The sequence below is a fragment of the Pyxicephalus adspersus genome, chromosome 2 (genome assembly GCF_032062135.1).
Source record: "Pyxicephalus adspersus chromosome 2, UCB_Pads_2.0, whole genome shotgun sequence".
Lineage (NCBI taxonomy): Eukaryota > Metazoa > Chordata > Amphibia > Anura > Pyxicephalidae > Pyxicephalus > Pyxicephalus adspersus.
The window spans coordinates 158,615,536-158,638,363 of NC_092859.1; the positions used below are offsets into that span (position 1 = coordinate 158,615,536).

General features: G+C 43.9%; 2 protein-coding genes across 2 annotated transcripts in view; one reads left to right on the forward strand and one right to left on the reverse strand.

The window, feature by feature from the left end:
* Nucleotides 1-7,084: 7,084 nt before the first annotated feature.
* On the forward strand, nt 7,085-12,944 carry MAT2A (methionine adenosyltransferase 2A). The gene is made up of 9 exons (XM_072402883.1): nt 7,085-7,273; nt 9,532-9,609; nt 9,694-9,816; nt 9,910-10,022; nt 10,338-10,481; nt 10,567-10,785; nt 10,885-11,067; nt 11,193-11,326; nt 11,628-12,944. The coding sequence occupies exons 1-9, from the start codon at nt 7,180-7,182 to the stop codon at nt 11,728-11,730; spliced, it is 1,191 nt and encodes a 396-aa protein (XP_072258984.1). The 5' UTR covers nt 7,085-7,179; the 3' UTR covers nt 11,731-12,944.
* Nucleotides 12,945-14,828: 1,884 nt separating this feature from the next.
* Nucleotides 14,829-22,828, reverse strand: part of GGCX (gamma-glutamyl carboxylase) — a gene marked incomplete at its 5' end in the record, with an annotated part of 22,028 nt that continues 14,028 nt past the window's right edge. Inside the window, 5 exon segments of the mRNA XM_072399148.1 lie at nt 14,829-15,171; nt 19,133-19,328; nt 20,353-20,500; nt 21,035-21,165; nt 21,277-21,446. Coding sequence (XP_072255249.1) covers nt 15,003-15,171; nt 19,133-19,328; nt 20,353-20,500; nt 21,035-21,165; nt 21,277-21,446 — 814 coding nt within the window.

Genomic DNA, 22,828 nt, shown 5'->3' on the forward strand with positions numbered 1-22,828 from the left:
GCAATAATTGGTACAATCATACAATCATTTTCTACTACTGTGAAACAAATCTCAATGATGTAGCCATTTACCACACGTAGGAAAAATACAAATTCAATGAACTAGACTGAACTCTGGGCTCTGCTTTTGCTGTTACACCTAAAGCCAGCCGTCTTTTTCCAGAACGTGTTGGGACATCTAAAAAATTTTAATATCTGGTCTGGAACTTTGCCTCCAGCTAGCCACACACATCAGAGGACGATATGGGCCCCTTAGGGCATGCGAGGGCCGACCATGTGGTAGTTCTATTGAACTTACAATTTCCTCCCTCCAATTTTCATCCTTTTTAAGTTAATGAAAAGTACAGAATTATTTATTGTGGTTCATTGTGTCTTCTTTTCTCTACTTATAACACCAATGTGACTCTTCCTATTATTGTCAGTGATGTTGGTGTGAACATTGTCCCGATTCTGGTTGTGTAGATGGCTTTGGATCCGATCATGACTTGTCAGGCTTTGTTCTGCTCTGTTTTCTGTCCTCTTTGTGTAAAACACAAAGGTGTATTATGTCTGTGTTGGTTGGTCTTCTATTACCTTTGCTATGTTACCTGCCTTAGGTTGGTATGTTCTTGCTGAAGTATACCTGCAACAAAAAAAAGGTGTAACATTAAGAGGGGAAATTAATATATATCTTAAAATTAAAGGTTGTAATCACCTTCTTTTACAAAGTGCTAGATGCTACTTTCCTAATGTCTTGCTTTAGGTCAGCTGTCTAAAGGAATAAAACCTTACTTACCCCAGGTCTCCATAGGACAGGTAAGGGATGGGGGCAATACACAACAATGTTAAGGGAACATATTGACTATTGTTAGGTGTGGATCAGCCATTCTTATGTTGGAAACAAATCAAAGGCTGCACAAGCTCCAACCAGCAAATGATCTTCCATAGATGTATATGCTTAGATCACCTGAATGAATATATTTCACCCAGTCCAAGGATTTGGTTTATGGATCTCTCAGGCCCCTTTTGGACTGGTGGTGGTTGGAAACTGCGGCTGTTAGACGCTCGTCCGTCTTCAATATTGTGCAGTTTAATTTTGAGGTTGTTTACTTCACCTAACTGCTGTGTCATGGACAGGTGCAGTTTGATTTGCTTCAATATTTTAGGAGGTTGATGGATCAAGGCAAATTTTGGGCCATTTCAGTCTTCTGACAGCAATTGCAATTGTGAGCTGGGGTTAGGGGTGGTTGCATTTAAGTCGGTGGAACATTTAGCCGCTGCACAGTGATCAGCCGCCACCTGCACAAAGTGGTTCCCAACTGCTCCCATTACGTTGGATATAGGCATTTGGGTGAGAGGTTGAGCCTGCGGAATATTTATCATCATTCACCCATATTGTGAACCGGTGAAGCGTAATCGGGCTGATATAATTGTGGCATATCTTGTCTACATTGCTTGGTCTAACTGAGCATAGAATAAATAAACTCAGTACATTAGAGCAGACTTTCTGGGGGAACCCTTGAAATAACTTTCAGGTCTTCAGAGTCCCCTTCTATAATTATTATACCGACAGATCACAGTATATTAGTGTGGTGGTCAGTGGGAAGAATTCCTCCTACATTGCTGGGTGGTGGGAAGAATGTCACCCTTACAGATAGCCAAAAAGATCATTGGGGTCACTTACACTGACCTGAGGGGTGCAAATTGCTCATTGGTCCAGGAACCCCCAGCAACCTCTGGAGGAGCCCTGGGTGGGAAACACTAGAATTAAAAAACAGGTGACCTGGAGGGCCTTAGATGACTATGGACGATGGTTTAAAATCTATAGAAATACCAGGTAAGAAATGACAATGTTAAAGGCATAGCTAGGAAATGTCATTTAGCTCATAGACTAAGATGTATCAACCTTAACCATTGAGCTGATCTGGTTCAGAGTGCAGAGATCAAATACATCTCACATCAGCAAATCCTATTCTACTCCAACTGTGTGCAGGCAATGGACTGGAATGTTTATGATCCACTCATGTAGTATCTGTAAAGAATGGCTGGACGGACACGACTTACCCTTTATTGCATACATGCACAGGAGTACGTATGGAATTTATTTAGAAAAGGCTGTGATGAGATTAGATTTGTACAGAAGGAAAAAAGCTTGTCAGCTGTTTTTGCACCTACATCTCACCCTGTATATATATCTAATAAAGCAAAAGGTCCTTTGTGATAACTAAGAAAGTGCAAGCTAATTGCAGCTATGGTATTTTCACCTCCGAGACTGCAATTATCATTCTTTGTGGGTGGTTAAAAAATAAAATAAAGATACAGGCCAAAAAAGATAAAACCATGCACTGATATTGGAGGCCCTTAGAATATCCAGGCTTTTAATTAAATACTAAAAGGGACTGTGATGAAGGTGGAATTCTGAAATAACTGGGCAACAATGCAGAACAGCAATGTGTTATATCCTTATATTAGTAACTCTGCATAAAACTGTATGTTTAATCAATAGGACTGTGTAGGAAGCAAGTTACAAAATATAACAGCCTAAAACAGGCCGAGTGCAGCATTTATCTACTTAGACGTTTCACAATAATGAGAGATGATTGTTAATGATGAATTATTGACCCCACACATGACCATGTGATTTCCTTTCCGTTCTTTCTTTCTTTTCTTTTTTTCTTTCTTTCCTTTACGTTTCCTGTCTCCATTCTTTCCTTTCTTTCCCTTTCCTCTTTCCTATATATATATTAGTACAAGGCCACAGTTCTCTCATTTTAGGAATTGGCCCTCAATTTTTACAATGTTCAATTTCCTTTCTAAAGTTAGCTGTTGTATTAAATGCAAAAAATATATTAGCCTTAAATAGGCCGAGTGCAGCATTTATTTACTTAGACGTTTCCCAGTAATGAGAAATGATTGTTAATCAGCGGTGAGGAATTATTGACGCTTTCCTTTATTTCTTTTCTTTCCTACTTTACTTTTTTCTTTAATTATTTCCATTTTCCTTCCTTTCCTTCTTTCATTCTTTACTTAACTTTTTTTCTTTAGTTCTCTCCTTTACTTCCTTTCTTACTTTCTTTCTTTGTTTCTTTTCATTCATTTTGTCCTTTTTCTCCTTTCTATATAAATATAAGGCCACAGTTCCCTCATTTTAGGTATTGGCCCCTATATTTTACAATTTTCAAATTCCTTTCTAAAGTTAGCTGTTGTATTTCATGCAAAAAATGCGTCTCTATCAATTCTTTGCATAGCAGGAAGTGTAACAAAAGCTTTTCTTGCGCTTATTATTTTTTGTTGCTTGTTCCTTATTTCCGTCTTGGAGAACCTGTGTTATGCAGAGATGAAATGCGAGCATGCGGTGCTGCTGGATATATGCAGTGTCATGGCTGTGTGCGTTCTGTAGCTCAGGTTCCACGTGCCAGCTCTTTGTTTCATCAGCACAGATTCTGCGGAAGGAAAATCTGCAGAGAAAAGAGGAGGGGCAGCCGCACACCTTTCATAAAACAACCTATTAACAGATCATGGCGTAACCCTCATAGACAAATACTGAGCACCGCCAACTCTCACAAGATCCTGGAGGCCATGAGGGAAATGTCCTTCACATGCTCAACACTACGGCCCATCAAAGTCATACAAAGTGACCCTGCCAAGCACAATACAGCATTGATAGGGTAATCTGGAATAATCCTTCTAGGCAGATCATATTGCTAGATTTGTAGTCTAGGATATCATACAATAACGACACCGAATGACACAAAAAATGAGACGACATGGAAAAAGTTATGATAACAAAAACATTTCAGGCTTTTGTACTTTAGGGATAAATTGGAATGATGAGAAACCATTGCAAAAAAAACGTGTTTTAAAGGGCAGTAGATGATGGAGAATCCAATAACTTGGGATCTTCGTGTTGGCTGCCCAATGAGAAGCAGCCTTGGACCTCACAACTTGGACAAAAGTCCATTGTTTTCGATACTTGGTCACAAGAAAGCATTGCTTATGGATAAACGATTGGATAAAATGTGTTTAGATGTACATATCCCATAAATGCTATAAGGGTTTACAACTAGAGCCCTAAATATCATAGGTTATAAAATAAGCCATCCAGAAAATCCATACAGGCTATGCAATCAGCAAGAAAACCTATCTGTAATTATAATATATATAACGCTATAGTGGACCATCAACGGCTCCAGCAGAGCCAGACATAGCCAATAGTGGGCTCCTGTGCAGAAGTTTGCCCCCCCCCCTTCCCTGTAAAACTAACTTGGGCCCCTTGTAACAGAGGAGAGTACAGGGCCCTCATGCAGTGGCACACTTTGCAGCTCCCTAAGTCCACCCCATGGGCTCCAGATGTATAAAAAGAGCTGAGATGTGCTAAAATGTGCACACAGGTGTTGGAGATTGGACACTTGCTGGATAATTGTCACTGTCCTTTGCAAATTTGGTTTGCAATGGGCCACGTCAAAGAGTAACATGTGGCCCCTGGCCGAACGTTGGCACTGACAGTCAACACATTCAATGCTGATTTCTTTTACACCTGATTGTGGATATTTCATGTGGTTTCCCTATCAGTGTAGACAGGAGAAAAGCATTGATTTTAGCGTGTTCACGCCAAAGATTTCTGATAAGGATTTTCATTGTGGTCAATAAGCCTTAACGAACCAACTACACGCCTGATTTTTTAACTATTTTGGAAGGGTGACTCAGTGGTTCAAATCTTGGCTAGTTCACCATATGCATAAAGTTTGTTTGTTCTTCCAGTTTCTCCTTAAAAACATTTTGATAAAAAATTGGCTGCCCCCTAAAATTGGTCTTGGACTATGTTATATGATGACTGTGATAGGGTTATGAGGTTGTGAGTTCCTCTAAAAGACAATTAGAAATATGACTATGAACTCTGTAACATGTTCCAGCTATATCAATTAAAATATTAATATTTAATAAAAAATAATATCTGGAAATTTCTCTTTATCAAAAAAATAGAATGAATGGGATGACCAACACAATGACGATCAGTTAATACACAGTCAATAGGAATTCCACAACCAAGAGAGGTTTATGGTCACATGACCGCGATGGAGTCCACCTCCTCCAACATTTTTTGGGTATTGAAGATGGCGGTCAATAAATTTTGACTTGATATGATAACGTTCTATACTGTTAAATAGTATTTTATTATGTTCTGGAATTCTAGAACTTTCATTTAATTATGTACAGGTTTAGATACATATTCTAGTATGCCTAATTTTTATTTCCTGACTTCCAAACTCTTTTCTATAGCTCCCAATTGACCATCATTTGGTGAAACTGTCCCTTATTTGGTGGGCCAAACCATCATTTGGTTGGCCTGTCCTTCATTTGGTGGGCCTGACATTACTTGGCTTGACTGTCCATCATTTGATGGGTCTTTCCATCATTTTGTGGGCCTGTCTCTCTTTTTTTGAGACTGTCCCTCATTTGACTGATATGTACATCATTTGATGAAACTGTCCATCATTTAATAGGTCATTCTATCATTGGTTAGGCCTTTCCATCATTTTGTGGGGTTGGTGATCATTTGGTTGGCCTGGTTATCATTTGGTAGGTCTTTCTATCATTGGTTAGGCCTTCCCATCAATTTGTGGGGTTGCCCATCATTTGGTTGGCCTGGTCATCATTTGGTAAGTCTTTCTATCATTGGTTAGGCCTTCCCATCAATTTGTGGGGTTGCCCATCATTTGGTTGGTCTGGTCATCATTTGGTAGGTCATTCCATCATTGGTTAGGCCTTCCCGTCATTTTGTGGGGTTGTCCATCATTTGGTTGGCCTGGTCATCATTTATTAGGTCATTCCATCATTGGTTGGGATGTCCCCAATTTCATGAACCTGCTTGCTGGGACTGTTTCTCATATGAAGGACCTTTCCTTCATTCAATGGGCTTTTCCCTCATTTAGGGTAACCGTCCCTCATTTATTAGGCTGTCCCTCTTCTCATACCACATGCTTCTGTCCTTGCAAGCCAATATCAGACCAGGGCTGGTTGGTAAATGTGGCTGACGATGACCACAGGAGATGCATGCAATGCCCTTGGTGCAGAGCTCTGTATCTATGAAGCATCAATGGATGCAAAATAACGATTCCAGCATGAATCTGCTCCCGTATCTGGTGTGGTGAGACAAAGAAAGGGGGAACTGGCAGTATCTCCAGGAAAGAAAGCATGCAACGAAAGGAGCACACAAATACACGACAAAGTAATTTTTGGGTTAATTTAAACTTTAACCATCAAGAGAATTATTTTTCATTGTATCTATAAATGGCTGCATGAAGCTGGAAATTGCAAAATACAAAAACAAAATAATTATGTCCACAAATTTTAAATATTTTTCTTGATAAATAATAACGGCCCTCATAAAGGGAATGTTCTTTTTGTTCTGGATGGTGTCCCCTTTTCTCATCTCAGATGATTGTGAGCTTCTTTTCTGCAGCCTTTTCTTATCTTGTACTGTTAGTTTTGCACACTATTTGATTTACACTAATAATATAATTACTTTCTACATTCATAACTATGAAATATTGTGTTTTTTTGGAAAATATTGTGAAGGCATGTCCTTGTATCAAATGATAACAAATCTCTAGCATTTAATATCACAGCTCCACATGTTGCAGGCTGGTGTCACATGTGTCATTTTATTTTTTGCTCCTGAAGAGCAGAACATGATGGACAGGACAGCTGCACAGATCTTCTCATTTCCTGCTTCCCTCATCATTCCTCTCTCCCTCCTAGAAGGAAATAGTTAGGCTCCGCCCACCACTCCTCGATCCCTTTCATTGGACTGTACCACGTTCTATATTAATATTACTTTATTTTTACTTTATCTGTACATCTTTTTATTCGCATATGCGGACGGGTTCAAAGAACAGATCATGCGGGTCCTCGTGTTATCTTTAAATTTCCTCCAGGTGAGCTGACGTAGCGTTACCAACATCCCCCCCTCACAATACTACCAGTAGTACATTCTGCTAAAGGCCCGGCCCACTCTCCTCAGTGGTGACGTCAGCGTCGGCGGGGGCTGAGGAATGGTCGGACGAGGTCGCGCGGGATCCCTGACGTCAGCGAGTGGAGTATAAAAGCCCAGCAGCTGGCGCCATTTCTGCATTCCACCCGGCGAGGACGAACAAGCAGTGAGGAGTGTTGTCAAAGTATCTCAATTATTGCCGACGCCATGAACGGACAGCTGCTCAATGGTTTCCATGACGCTCTCATCGATGAGGGCAGCTTTCTCTTCACCTCCGAATCTGTTGGGGAAGGGCACCCTGGTAAGTGAATGACGAAGGACGCTCGGTGGAGCAGTCGGGGGGCTGGTTAGGTTGGCTGACGTAAAAAAAAGAAAAAAAGTCGGTGTTTGTAAGTCGCGGTAAAAGCGGCCCAGCGCACCGACTCCGCTCTCCTCGGCTGACGTGAACGCGCTCAGCATGGTGCGCGCGCCCGCCGCATTGCAGCTCCGGCTGAGCACGTGGTGCTAGGTGACCCCACCTGGGTGCGGCGGCCAATGTGTGGTCACCTTGTAGGTTAGAAATTACATTCTCTATATAATGGGCATTTAAAGTGTAAAATGGGCGGAAGTCCAATGTTAATGTGAATTTTTCTGGGTCACATGGTGGGGGGGCCATGCTGGATGGGCTCTACCCCCTTCCCCCAATTCAGTGCTAGATTAAATCTGCCACCCCCTCTTCTGGTATATTGGGGGGGAGGTGGTCTGCCACCTCCCTCATTTCTCCTGGTATATTGGGGGAGTGGTCTGCCACCCTCTTTTCTCTTGGTATATTGGGGGGGGGTGGTCTGCCACCCCCTCTTTCTCCTGGTATATTAGGGGGGGTGGTCTGCCACCCCCCTCTTTTCTCCTGGTATATTGGGGGGGGTCTGCCACCCCCTCTTTTCTTGGAATAGTGGGGGGTGGTCTGCCACCCCCCTCTTTCTCCTGGTATATGTGGGGGGGTGGTCTGCCACCCCCCTCTTTCTCCTGGTATATGTGGGGGGGTGGTCTGCCACCCCCCTCTTTCTCCTGGTATATGTGGGGGGGATGTGGGGGGGTGGTCTGCCACCCCCCTCTTTCTCCTGGTATATGTGGGGGGGTGGTCTGCCACCCCCCTCTTTCTCCTGGTATATGTGGGGGGGGGGTCTGCCACCCCCCTCTTTCTCCTGGTATATGTGGGGGGGTGGTCTGCCACCCCCCTCTTTCTCCTGGTATATGTGGGGGGGGGGGTCTGCCACCCCCCTCTTTCTCCTGGTATATGTGGGGGGGTGGTCTGCCAACCCCCTTAATTCTCCCGGTATATTGTCGGGTGGTCCAATGGGGGTATGTAGTTGGCTCCCTAGTGATTGATGTTTGCCCCCCTGATAGTGGCTCTGTGATCACATGACTTGTTGGTTTTGTATGATTGCTCTGCCATGATCCAATAGGAGATCTGGAAGGATGTGATCCCTTCTCCCATCCTATGATCCCTGTGGTCATGTGACTTGATACATTTTTACAATTATCAACTTATATCCATGAGTAACATTGTGTCCCCTCCAGGAAATGGTTTGCTTGTTGACATTTGTTTGTATATTGTGATTGCCTGATCTGGCTTAGACTTCTAGTCCAAAAGTGATACCCAATCACCCAGCATTGGGGTGTAAATTTGGGTGATGGAGATGCTGGTCCTATGGGTTGCCCCTTAGTGCCGTAGTCTGGAAGAATTCACCCTCGGGTGGTTATGAATGGTTAACTTGGATTTATCTAGAAGAATAGTAATGGCGGCCGGTAACACGAGGGCTGTACATCTGATCGGCAGCATGTCATATCTCCTTGTGCGCTTTGATTGTTCGTGTGACTACCCCGGGCCCTCCTCCTTGTATGGGGGGGTGTGATGAGGAACGGGCCAATGGCTGAGCTCCTCTAAGACGGGTCGGGTTTCAGGTCTGATGACGTGCTCTGGGCAGCTGCAGCGGAGGTCTTGCGTATTCACCGATCTCATTTAGCGGCAACCCTGGCAAGTGGCCAGGTTGAGTTTCTTAGCATGGGGGGAGGGGGGCTCGGTTCCGGTGTGAAGACCGAACGTTGGCCCTTATCCCAGCTTGACTTGGCGCCAATTCTTTTCCTGTATTTACTTCCAGAGGATTGTACTACTTGCACAACACCCGCATTACGTAATGAGCATGGAGGCTGACCGGTTATATAGCAAACTGACCTAAAACAGGTTATATAGCAAACACTTTCTAAAACTTGGATACCTAATGTATACCTAATGGATACCTTGGATACCTAATATACCTAATACCCGTTCAGCTAATGATGGCGATCGGATGTCGGCGTTGTATTACGTGATGGGTACAGTAAGCTGACCCCTCCGTGTGCTGTAAACTCCATTTATAGAATTGGACTCTTCACTCATTCTGAAATAGTTCTGGGTGACTGAGCAGATCACTCATCCAAGGGGGTGGGAGTTATAAGATTCACTTATCATTCACTACAAGCATTGCAGTCCTGGAGATTTACGGCTTCATATTGTGACCTTTCTCCTCTCCCCAACAGACAAAATTTGCGACCAAATCAGTGACGCAGTCCTCGATGCCCACCTCAAGCAAGATCCCGATGCAAAGGTTGCTTGTGGTAAGTACTATTTAAGTGATCACATGGTCATGGAGTGAACATTGACTGGTCATGTGACCTAACGGCACATCTTCTCACCTATAGAAACTGTGGCCAAGACTGGCATGATTCTCCTCGCCGGTGAGATCACCTCTCGGGCTGCCGTGGATTACCAGAAGGTTGTGCGGGACACAATCAAGCACATTGGTTACGATGATTCCTCCAAAGGTGAGTGATGCCAAAATGACCAATTCAGGTGCTGGGTTTATTGGCTGGAAGAACAGCATTTGAATCTGATTGTTTTTTTTTTTTTTGGTTCAGGCTTTGACTACAAGACTTGCAATGTGCTGGTTGCACTTGAACAGCAGTCTCCCGACATTGCCCAAGGGGTCCACTTGGACAGGAATGAGGAGGATGTGGGAGCCGGTGACCAGGTAAGAATTTATATCCAATGCCAGTCTGTGGGGGGTCACTTTGCAAGTGTTGAACCCAGAAATTTTTTTTAAGCCGGGTGGGATGAAATTGTAGCTGAGTGGCAGCCCCTGTATTGTGACCCAACTCAATAACCATCCTAATAGTGCCAGGTGGTGAGCCCAGAGAGAACATTGCTAATGGGATTAATGTTTAGCCTTGTCTGGATATTGAACAGTGAGGCTTAATCCTGGGACTTTGATACCACTTGTCAGTGCTATTATTTTTCCCATCATTACTCTGCAATCACAATATAATAATCACATTGTTTGCTGCAGGGTTTGATGTTTGGCTATGCCACTGATGAAACAGAAGAGTGCATGCCTCTGACCATTGTGTTGGCACACAAACTCAATGGCAAGATGTCTGAGCTGCGCCGTAATGGAACTCTGCCATGGCTGCGCCCTGATTCCAAGACCCAGGTAAGCTGGAGATCATAGCAGCCAGATGAAGGAATTTTGGAGCTTTTTTGCAGAGGTGTAAATGTAACATCGGTTGTTTTGGCAGGTTACCGTCCAGTACATGCAGGACCGTGGTGCTGTGATCCCAATCAGAGTGCACACAGTTGTGGTGTCCGTCCAGCATGATGATGGCATCTGCCTGGATGAGATGCGTGATGCCCTGAAGGAGAAGGTGGTCAAGGCTGTGATTCCTGCCAAGTACCTGGATGACGATACCATCTACCATCTGCAGCCAAGTGGCCGGTTTGTAATTGGAGGTCCACAGGTAAGGCTGTGTTCTAATAACGCTTTATATTATCCATGGTTTGTTGAATCATTCTGTAGGATTGTAGCAAACATCGTGCTGACATGATACTATTTTCAGGGAGATGCTGGTCTGACCGGGCGCAAAATTATCGTGGACACCTATGGCGGATGGGGTGCCCATGGCGGTGGTGCTTTCTCTGGCAAAGACTACACAAAAGTGGATCGGTCTGCTGCCTATGCTGCTCGGTGGGTTGCCAAATCCCTGGTAAAGGCTGGCCTTTGCCGTCGTGTGCTTGTCCAGGTAAGCTGGCATTTTGTAACAAACTGGAGTAGCTGAATATGGTAAAATCTGGAGGCAGTAACTTGTGCTGGTAAGAAGTGGTCTGATGTCTCACACCAAATGTGCCTTCTTTTGCTTTTATTTAGGTTTCTTATGCAATTGGTGTTGCACATCCCCTGTCTATCTCAATCTTCCACTACGGAACCTCTCAGAAGAGCGAGAGGGAGCTCCTGGCTATTGTGAACAAGAACTTTGACCTCCGTCCCGGTGTCATCGTCAGGTAAAGTTGGTGACCATTGGCATTGCTTAAATAAAGGGAGGGGAGGTGTCATGACACATAAAGGTAGATGTCCTTATATAGTAAGAAGGGGCGTGATGAAGATTGAAAAGTTTCGGGCCACTGGTGGACCCTGATGCTATAGGCAATCTGAAGTGGTGAGTATAGTATCTTGGATGTCCCCCAGGGGTAAGTGCCCTGTACAGAACCACTGGCACAGGTTCTTCCCATAGTTGAGAATTGACAACACACAACATGCTGTATCTGGTACTCCTATATTAACAAATGAACTTGTATATTCCAGGGATCTGGAGCTGAAGAAGCCAATTTATCAGAGGACTGCGGCCTATGGTCACTTTGGTAGGGAAAGCTTCCCCTGGGAAGTTCCCAAAAAGCTGGAGTATTGATTGTTAGGCTTTTCCCCCTTTGACCTGCTGGCGTTACATACAGAGAAGCCTCCAGGCTTTTAAGGTGGGAAAAGGCCCCCTTTTTAACCTTCTTGTTAATCTATTGGCTCACTGTATAGTCTCCAGTGCCATGCTTGTGGAGAGGGGACCATATTAGCTGTTTTATCACCCACACCCTGTCTGTCTACCATTTGGTGCTTCTAGCAGATGAGGCTTTTCTGTCTGTAGCCTTAAGATATCTCCATGACCAAGTATATAATCTATGGCATTGTTCCAGATCCTGCCACTGTAATCCCTTTTCTGTGGTATTGATTGTACAGGACATGAGTGTTCAGGTCCTGAGTGATTTCCTTGTTTTCTTTTTTTTTTTTTTAACTTATAGTGATCACCTTGACTAAGCATGTCCTGCGTGCATTTATATCTTCCCTATGCATAAAAAAAAACAAATCAGCACTTTGCCAAAACCATACACTCAAAATTCCTAATGGCTGTTGCAGTGCACACCTGCCCAACACGTTGAAGGAAAGCAGCCTTTGCGTGCTATGATTTCCTGGTGCCTGTAGATTTCACTCCTCCTTTATGGCTTTTTGTAGAACTTCCCTTTTTATTCAGCCACACTGCACAAACCTCTCTGCCCAGTAAGTTAAAAGCTGCAAGCCAGCGCCATGTCTGCTTTATTTATTCCCCCTCTGCCGTTGTCTGGTGTGGCTACAGAGAAACCGGTGCAACGCAGAGTTGAGGCACAACTGGCTTGGGACAGAGGTCTGAGGATCTTACTTGAAAACAGATGTGTAACTGCTTTTATTTATTGTGTTGCCAGACATAGGCGTAAATACAGAGTAGCCCATGTCACAGGCAACATTCTTTTTTTTATTTTTGGTACACTTTTATGCTGTTTTATTGGTTCTGGTATCTACACAACCAGTAACCTCTGGCATGCCGAGGTGTAGTACAGAAAATCCTTGGCTGCACTTTGCAGAGGTCCTGGCTTGTATTATGTGTAAACTTCTCTTGGTTAGAGCGCCCCCTGCAGGATAATGCTATGCCAGTGTTGTACAGAGAAACTGGTTGTTTACAACTTTTGTCCTGTGGGGGGATCAGACTGAGAAGTTTTACTAATCACCTCAATTTTTTTTTTTTATATTCCATGTGTCTGGTTCTGGTAAAAGACAACTTGAGATTTCATGAATAAAGTATTAGGGTCTCCCTTGAAGCATGTGTCTTGTCTGTTTATTAACATACCTAAGAATGGTGCGTGGTCATATTTTCTAAATATACATCAAACTTCATTTAGGATTAAGTGATCTGGAAATGTCATATTCATGTGTGGATTAACATCATTGCCCTGGGATGAACCTGGAGAGAGTGCCCACAAGGTGACCTTTGCTGGCTCCTAATGTGATTTTCTTGCCATGATTCCCCCTCCCTAGGTTTGGAAGGGGTTGGACTGATTAGTTCACTGTCAGGTTAAGTAAAATAATTTATGCAATGTAAACTGGCCCTGCAAAAAAGACCTTAGAGGCATTTAAAAAAGTAAACGTTTGTTGCATGCTTATTTATTCAAAGTGAAAACACGTTTGAGGTCTCATCAGTTGGTGTTAGTTTTTGTAGGGAATTCACAGCTTTCTGGTGCTGCCAAAATACCTTTGACCCTGTCAAGATTTTGATTGTGTCGCTTAGGCACAGGGCCACTGTGGGCTTGCTGAGGATCCTGAAGCCCCCTTGTCAATAGGTAATGGAAATTCACACAATCCAAAAATGTATCAGGCCCCTGTTGTATGGTCCAGTACTGGTTGTCATGTGATCATTGTAGGTAGGTGAATTCTGGTCTGTTGCAATGCACACCTTATGTTAAAGGCTCACCTCTCCATGCACATCAGCGCAGCGTGGATTGCGGGTTCCTCTTTGTTGGGAGTATATTTGGAAGGCACAAACTACTGTACACTGGGAACACCCCACACAACCAGCCAGAGGCTCTGACCTATTGCCCAGCTATTACAATTTAACCCATTAATTGATTGGAAATGAACATTTGTTATGCTATCACCTGAAGGAACTAATTTTACTTGCTGCCTAATACCTCCTCCATTCTTGTCAGGGGCTATTGTACCATTCCTGTGTCATTCCTATCACTTCACATGGCAGAGGCTTTTGTTTGGGCTCCCTTGTAGATTTCCGGTCCATGCATGAACACAATGCCCCTTTCCCTGGTATGATGAGGTATATTCGGCACTCTGTCCTGCTAACCTCAATTCAGAGCAGATTTACTAATTGATCCTGAGAGTGAAAAGCAGCATGAAAATTCTAGCAAGTGTAATTCCAGGCCCAATAAACATTCTTCATTATGTGCAGAATTTGATGTACTGCCACTTCTTCCAGGACAACAACCGCAAGGGTTACTTAGAATTTCAGTATATGGTTGTCACATATTTGAGGTGATACAGATTTTTCAACTATATAAAGCAATAGTCAAACACGATGGCTCAGTGGTTAGCACTCTGGCCTTTGCAGCGCTGGGTCCCAGGTTTGAGTCTTGGCCGGGACACTATCTGCATGGAGTTTGCAGGTTCTCCCTTTGTGTGGGTTTCCTCCCACATTCTAAAAACATGCAGTTAGGTTAATTGGCTACAAATGGTGAGATGGAATCCTAAACCCCAGACCACGATACAGTGATTGCTCGCATTCCCCTTCTGCAAGGCCTGCACATTACAATTCCACAGACTTCCAAGGTGTGATTCCCAATGAGGGCAAAGTCAATGAGCATGTACTGCAGCGGACTAGCAGTGGGGAATATTACCTGGTTATCAATAACCAAGAAAATGGTTTCAGGTTTGTAACCTAAAGGGCTCCGTTTATAAATAATTCCCCTGTCCATTTACTCAAATTTTTGTTAATTTCCTATTGTGACAGCGGGGCACTTTTGACAATTGACCACTAGGTGGCAGAACGAGTCATTGTTTTAATAGGAACTGAAATGAGACCAGTAGAGAAATTCAAATCTGTCAGTGAATTTCAGAGGAATTGACCGGGGAACCATTTATAGAGCCCAAAGTAATACCACTGGTAGGTCAGCAATCATTCTAAAAACAAAGAGTCCGTTTACACCTTTTTCAAGCTTTATTCCTGCCATGACACACTCTCTAGCACATTCACGGTCTTGTGCTTGATATATAAAAATTTCTTCTGTAAAAAGATCTGTACAAAAATAAAAATAACAAAAATCACAGTCTGCTCATCCACCGCCCGGTCCACAGACATTCTGCTGCGTGCAATCACAGGTCTGTGCGTTCAGATTCCCTGGTGGATGGTTCCTGGGTTTGGTCCTCACGCTGCCTGAAATCCTCGTACTTCATACTGGCATATGCCACTTCGTCTGCCAACTGGTCCAGTGACGGGCGGCCCAGGATGAGATTCCGCAGGGAAATGGCTGTCATCAGGAAACTGAGCCGAGCAACAAAAATATGTGAGGAATGCAATATGGAACAGAGAGGAAGAATAATAAAATATTCTCAGAATCACAAACTGATGGGGAAAACTGAACCAACTATAAAGAGATGATATCTGTGCATTGTGATGTTTGCCTGAAGTTCAGCTTTATAAGGAATGCTGATTGAGATGTAGAGCTGTGAATGGGGCCAGAAATGTCATTGTGGGAGAAATGATACAAAACATCAATCACATCTCATACAGATCAGCTATGGGTGCTGAATGTGGCTTTGCAGGTGTGCAATGCAGGAACAATGTATAATCGGAGAATTGTTGTATTGTCATTGTGTATAACAGCGCCCAATTACAGCTATGAAAAATAAATGCTTGTACTGCTACCGCCTAACCTACCTCGGACCCACCCCAATGCCCCCTTCACCATGCGTGTGCAGGAACAACCCCAAATAATTCCTCTGCCCTGTACATGTCCATTGTACCCCCGGTGCTCTGACAGGGGGAGGCACTTAGTTATTACCTACTAAGGTGGTGCAAGAAGGGAACGCTGACAGTGGGAGTGGCGGCTGTAATTTCTGATGCTCTGCGGTTACTTGTACTCCACCTTCCCTCCACGGCCAATCATTGGCTGCTCACAAATTGGCCAACGGCAGAGCATCTTGCAAACAGGAAAGGCGCAGCGACTCTGATTTAGTGATAAACCTCTCTTCACCTGACTCCTCTACAATCTATTATGAATGCTGCAGCCAGACTTATCCATACTTCCTACCTACCCACCCACCTACCTACCTACCCCATACACAGCCTTCCCACCTACCTACCCCATACACAGCCTTCCCACCTACCTACCCCATATACAGCCTTCCCTCCGCTCCTCTTCTGCTGCCTCTCTTTGTAGTTCTCTTCATTGGCTTCCATTTCCCCTTAGAATCAAATTCATCTCCTGTGCTTTGCCTTCAAATCCCTCCACAGTTCTCGTCCCACTTATTTTTCTAACCTGATAGAAAAAAATCCCCCCCCAGCCGCTCTCTTTGCTCCTCCAATGACCTACTAATGATTTCAACCTCATCACACGCACGGCTCCAAGACTTTTCTAGAGTTGCCCCGACTCTCTGGAATGGTCTTTCTCGTCCTATTCGGCTTGCTCCTACTTTCTGCTCTTTTAATAGAGCCCTTAAAATCCAACGCTTCCCCCTCACCTACCCGTCTTCTTCTGTCTCCTAAACCCTCACTACTTCCCACCATTCCATATCCCCCTCCAATTGTGTGATACTTCCCCCACCTCCTAGATTGTAAGCTCTCCGGGGTAGGGTCCGGCCATTTTGGAGGTGTCAGTGTTCTCTCCAGACCTGTGGCTGGGCGCACCACCCAGCACTTTTCATTAACCAGCCGGCTGTTTTTGGATGGTTACTGAAAAGCTGGGCCACCAACTGTCTACAGCTTATTTCCACCCAGTATATTTTGCTGGGGTTCAGTTTAAGGGGGGTAGAAGAGAGGGGCTCTGACCCATGGTCCGGCCATCACAGTTTGGCCCTTGTCAGAGTAGCTAAGATCTGAACATTCTAAGATCTGAACATTCGCCCATTTTCCTGCTTCCACCACATCATAATTCAGAAATGACTGTCCACCTACTGCCCAATATACCCCCACCCTCCCCCATATCATATATACACCCCTCCACCCATGTTATATATACCCCCCTTCCCTCCTTATTAGGGGTCACTGTACCCAAATCATCAATCTGGCTGGTGAGGGGGTTTCATGATGCGGCTGATCGGGGTATATATGAAGCAGCTCCCTGAGCACATTTGGAAGGTCACCGGCTCTATCTGCACCCAATTCAGCGACATCACCGAATGTAAATATGACATTCCTCCCGGCCTGGGAATGGGACTTAGTTTAGTCTTCACTTAGGAAAATAGGAAGAAGCACCCTCCCCCTGCTCAAAATATAGCAAATTTTTATGTCATGGGGCAACTAATTCAGAGTTTGCTTTACAGGTCTGCAATATATTTCCAACAAATCACAATATACAGAAATAGATATATTTTCCTTTTACCATATGAGCTCCACATAGGTGACTTTTCCCAGACTGGGATTATCTGTCTGCTGCAGGCAGAATTTCCTCAACTCCTCTTCCCTAGTGATTAGACTGCAACATTGATGAGAGCTGCAATGTATCCATGTTAGGTTATCAATTGGGGTGCTAAAGGTAGTGACACCCCAATGCATGGAAATACATTGATGTGTTCCCCAACATTAAAAACAAATCTAATGCTTTGCTATATTCTGCTCATAGAAATTTGAAGGAAATCAGATGTGCGGGCATGAACACCACTAGGGTATATATCGGTCTCTAAATATGCAGCTTCTCCACAGACTGATGGGGAAATAGGACCGGACAAGGTATATTACCCGGTCTGATCAGCTGATGGCCACTGCAATATCTTATAAGATTGCTGCTCAGTCTGCTGAAGAAACTTTGCTCCCGGGAGGGGTTTTTAATTCTACACTTTGACCCCTTACAGATCTGGGCTCAGATATGAACCAAGCTCAACAATACTGCTAAGATACTGACACCTAGTGGTGCCTACAGGTACCTGGTTTTATAATGTAAAAAACCCCAATTATAAAAAACAATATCATTTATATTGTAAAACAGCTGGGACCCTCCTTGTCATTGACTCCACAAGACCTCTGAAGGTGTTCTGTGGTATCTGGCACCAAGATTTTGGCAGTAGATCCTTTAAGGCACACTGACCCCACCAGTCCGCCTTCTTCCCATTAGCACCCTTCTGCCTCTATGGGCTGGTCTTCTTCCCATAATTTACCCTGCTGTCCCCATGGGCTTCCCTCCTTCCAATAATGCACCCTGCTGCTCCCATGGGCCCAACTTCTTCCCATAATGCACCCTGCTGCCTCCATGAGCCCACCTTCTTCCCATAATGCACCCTGCTGCCTCCATGCTTCTTCCCATAATGCACCCTGCTGCCTCCATGAGCCCACCTTCTTCCCATAATGCACCCTGCTGCCTCCATGGGCCCACCTTCTTCCCATAATGCACCCTGCTGCCTCCATGGGGTCCCCTCCTTCCAGTAATCCACCCTGCTGCCCCCATGGGCCCACCACCTTCTTCCCATAATGCACCCTGCTGCCCCCATGGGCTCCCCTTCCTCCAATGGTTTTAAACTTTCCTCCTGCTAATTTGAGGCCATGTCTCTTTGCTATTGATCTGAGCATCATACTGAAAAATCTGGCCCCTGGAACCTGACTCATCTCCAAAGGTTTTACCCATGGCCCCCTTCATTCTCTTCTTGCCCCCAGTATGTACAAGCTCCTCCAAGGTGTCTTCTGATATGTCTTATATCCCTCAGACCTTGTGTCATTGCTGCTGCCATTTCTGCTTTTGGTCAATGAAAGGGGAAGGGTAAGTTAATGTTTTATTGCAGTGCACATTTTCTTTAAAGTGGATCTAAAGTTGCAGTTTTACAAATGTTGGATCAGGCCGGTGATCAATGCAGAAAGAGACAGGCAATGTCCCTTCTGCAATAATGTGTTACCTGGCGGATGGTTCAGTGGAACAGCCAGCAATCCCGGCTTCCCTTTCATGTTATATCATCAAGATGTCAGATGATCCTCTCTGAAAGGAAGAAGAGAAGAATGGCGCCCTGCGATGAATAGGTGAGTCGTGTGGGTTATAAAGAGAATTGTGGGTACAGTCAATGCACGCTTTTCCTCCCAAGTGGTAGAATTCTATACAAATGATCTTTGCAAGGAATACCATTAACACTGAATTCCAGGCAAACAGTTAATTGCACAACTAAAAATCTGTTATATGTAATGTTTGGTCTGCTGAGTCTTTTCACCCACTCTTGAGATTCACTCATGTTCTATAAAAAGAACTAACATATTCCAAGAGTCTGCAGGTTTATTATTGAACCTGAACATAAACTCCACTTACCTGCGGCGTAGAAGATAATACTTCTTATTAAAAAACCTCTCAAATCTCTCTACGATGGTGGCATTGCGTCTGCGCTCTGCTTCCTGAATTCGTTTCTGTCTGCGCAGGTATGTGAGCACCAGAGGGTCCGTGACATTGACGTCCTCTACAGTCCCGGATAGAAGCGGCTGTAGTTCTGGTGGTAGAGGAGAGCTCTCTAGATGGCGAGAAGAAGAAAAAGATCAGAGTGATACAAAGCATTATATGTACATGGGGAGGCTCAATATATACAACAAAACGAAAGTTCCCTAGCGCACATTCAAGCTAGCCAGCAAAATAATTTAGAGGTGTCTTGATGGGCAATACAGCTCTATGTATATCGTGCAATGAATGCAACAAAACCTTATTTTTTAACTGAATAAGTTAGGTTGATGTCCAAAAAAAATCAACCTCCCTTCTACCCCTTTTAAACTGAACCTTGGCAAAGTATGCTGGGTGGGAAGAAGCTGTAGGTGATTGGTAGCCCAATTTTTCACTACCCACCCAAAAACAGCCAGGTGGTTACTGAAAAGTGCTGGGTGGTGCGCCCAGCTAAAAGGGGCCGGTGAAGTATTGCCCTCTTTACTCACCTAAATTTATAATCATGTGACACTCCGGGGTCCCGGGTACTCTCTTGTGTTTGCAGAAGGCGTTGCCTCAGTCAGTGGCATCGGCACAATCTGCCGACTGTGTACTTTGACAAAGTGTTTGTGGCAGCATGCCCAATGTCCACAACTTGTTAAAATTTGAAGTGAACATTGAACTTTTCTTTTAAAGTCAATATAAATGTTTTATATCTTATTAGGAGGAAATCTTTTTCGTGGGTCTGCAGTTCTCATCCTATCTGCGTCCTCTGTGCCAAGAAGTCTCAGAAGCACAGTGAGTATGGTGATATATGGGGTGTTAGAAGTATGTATAAAAATAGAAGCTACAACACATTTATTCACCCTATAACAAAGTGTTATTCATCTGTGACTGTCAGCATTGCTATACTCTGTGCTGCTTGGTGCCTTTATGTATCCCAATGCCATTCATTAGGCCCCAGTACTTTCAGGTATGAGGATAGCAAGGGACACCCCTTGCCTTCCCACAATGGCAGACCTAAATCACCAACAGTCAAAGCCGCCATATAGGGGTAAGATTCTTAATTTTTGGCATTTATTTTCTTTCTGCAATGACATCCCATACCCCCAACAACTCACCACTGCCATTCTCCACTCTCTCTTTTAGCTCCTGCAGGCGGGTGAGGTTCTTCTCCAGGGACACAGCTGTGGTGTTCACATACAGATACATGTAACACGAGGGGCCCGGGGACACAGTGAACACTTTGTGGTATTCCCCTCCAGGCAGCTGAAAAACAGAAACAGGTTGCATGATGTTTGGGTATCAAACTTCTAGTCCGGAAATATTCACATAAAAACAATCTTAAAATCCTAAAAAACCTTCAGGTAAAAAAAAGCATTATTATAACAAAGGCAAAATACAATGTTATAGCTAAGCCTTGGAGGTTTTCAAGCTAGAGGGCTCTAAGTTAATATTATTACTAAACAGTATTTATATAGCGCCAACACATTACCCAGCACTGTACAAAGTTTATAGTTGTGTCACTCAATCTAATATCCCCCCATAGTCATATGTCTTTAACACAGTTTAAGGTCAATTTTGGGGGAAGCCAGTTATCCTATCTGCATGTTTTTGGAATGTGGGAGGAAACCAGATGAACCGGAGGAAACCCACACAAACATGGAGAACCTGCAAACTCCATGCAGATAGTATCTTGGCTGAGATTCCAACCCGGGACCTAGCGCTGCAAAGGTCGGAGTGCTAACCACTGAGCCATCGTGCCACCCTTATATCCCCCCATGGTTTCCTCTATTACCGTACCTGCATTCTCTCTCCTTCCTTCAGGGTAAAGTTTTTGGCATCCTTCACAAACTCCACATTGACCTCCCCTTGCAGCACCTGGATGCTTGTGTTGCCTAAATCCTCATGCAGATAATTCTCCAAGAAAAGACCTGAGAAGGAGATGATAGAAGGAGACTTAAAGCAAATGTGGGGGAACAAAGAAATGGAATAATGCGGATGTTTACAAAAGGTGGCAATCAAACCAATACTATAATATATACCTGGGAAGTCCGCTATGAACACCACATCGGTGTGATTGTCCAGGGAGCTCTCAATCTCCTGGAATTTCGATCTCCATGGTGACAGGTCAACTAATAATGGCTGGACCCAGGGTGTTTTTCGGAAAGGTGACCAGTCAGCTTTCACTATATCCACAGTGGGATCGTAGAGTCTGACACGGGGGTAGAAAGTCAGAATGAGATCATATAAGGTAAGGCAATATAGAGGAATAATTATTTATTGTAATAATTTATTAGCATTATGTATTTATATAGCACCAACATAATACAGGGTGCTGTACGGAGTACAGAGTTATGTCACCAGCTATTCCTCAGAGGAGCTGACCATAATTACAATCTTAAGTGCCCAACATAGTCTAAAGTCCCATATTTTAGAAGAAGTGAATGAGCAGCATGGTGGCTCAGTGGTTAGCACTCCGTCCTTTGCAGTGCTGGGTCCCAGGTTTGAATCTTGGCCAGGACACTATCTGCATGAAGTTTGTATGTGTTTGGGTTTCCTCCCACATGCAAAACATGCAGTAAGGTTAATTGGCTTACCCGCAAACTGACCTTAGACTGTACTAATGACATATAACTATAGTAGAGATTAGATTGTGAGCTCCTTTGAGGGACAGCTAGTCACATGACTATTGACCTTGTACAGTGCTGCGTAATATGTTGGCACTATATAAATACTGTACATAAATAATAACCAACCAGTATGTTTTTGAGCCATGTGAGGAAACTACGCCAGCACTCCATATGAAATTTAACCACATCCCTAAAGCTGCAAGGTGTGAGTGCTAGCCAGCTAGCTACTTTTATTTCAGAAATGCGGCAGGAAATATGTGAACAAAGGAACACTAGTACAAGAATCTCCCGTGACCCAATGAAATGACCATGGACTTTTTGCCTTAAATAAAAAAAGGCCTCATTCATGTAAGACCTAACCCACACCCACTACACCTGCAATTACCCTTCTCACCGAGTCACATGATCAGTATATCAGAGTCGTAGTGATCACATGATTGTGAATTGCCATATGGGCTTGAGCCAATTGCTCGTCTGCCCCGTCAGTGACATTGTGTGCAATAAAAAACATGCAGGAATGTGTGCACTGTGTATGCTCCTTCCAAAATGAACTGAGGCTATCAGAATTCCCTTGCACCATTAAAATAACTAGTGGGTCAGAACACTAATATTCCCTTCCTGACATTATTTTTAACAATTCTGCAGTTCTTTGTGTGCACACATTATACAGTGGACATCTCAGGAGCCTTGGTAAAACAAAATCTTCTGTCTGCATATAGAGTTGCTGTATATAGAAGCCTTTTTTTAACCTTTATTTCCCCCCAAGGAATTCTGGAAATGTTATCGGGTCTTGGGGACCAAATTATGGGGTCTTGGGTCCCTGCTAAAATCATAGAAGGTCAATAGATAAAATGCGCCTCATGTTGGCATTGCAGATTAAAAAAATGTCTTCCCCCAAAGATGGCTATAAAAAGCTTTGGTACCAGTACTATTATTAAACAGGATTTATATAGCGCCAACATAT

What these genes read in the sequence shown, in the direction of transcription:
- MAT2A (XM_072402883.1), top strand. Translation starts at nt 7,180, where the DNA reads ATGAACGGACAGCTGCTCAATGGTTTCCATGACGCTCTCATCGATGAG. An exon ending in TGTTGGGGAAGGGCACCCTG is followed by an intron (nt 7,274 to 9,531) that starts GTAAGTGAATGA and finishes TCTCCCCAACAG; the next exon opens with ACAAAATTTGCGACCAAATC. An exon ending in CGTCCCGGTGTCATCGTCAG is followed by an intron (nt 11,327 to 11,627) that starts GTAAAGTTGGTG and finishes TGTATATTCCAG; the next exon opens with GGATCTGGAGCTGAAGAAGC.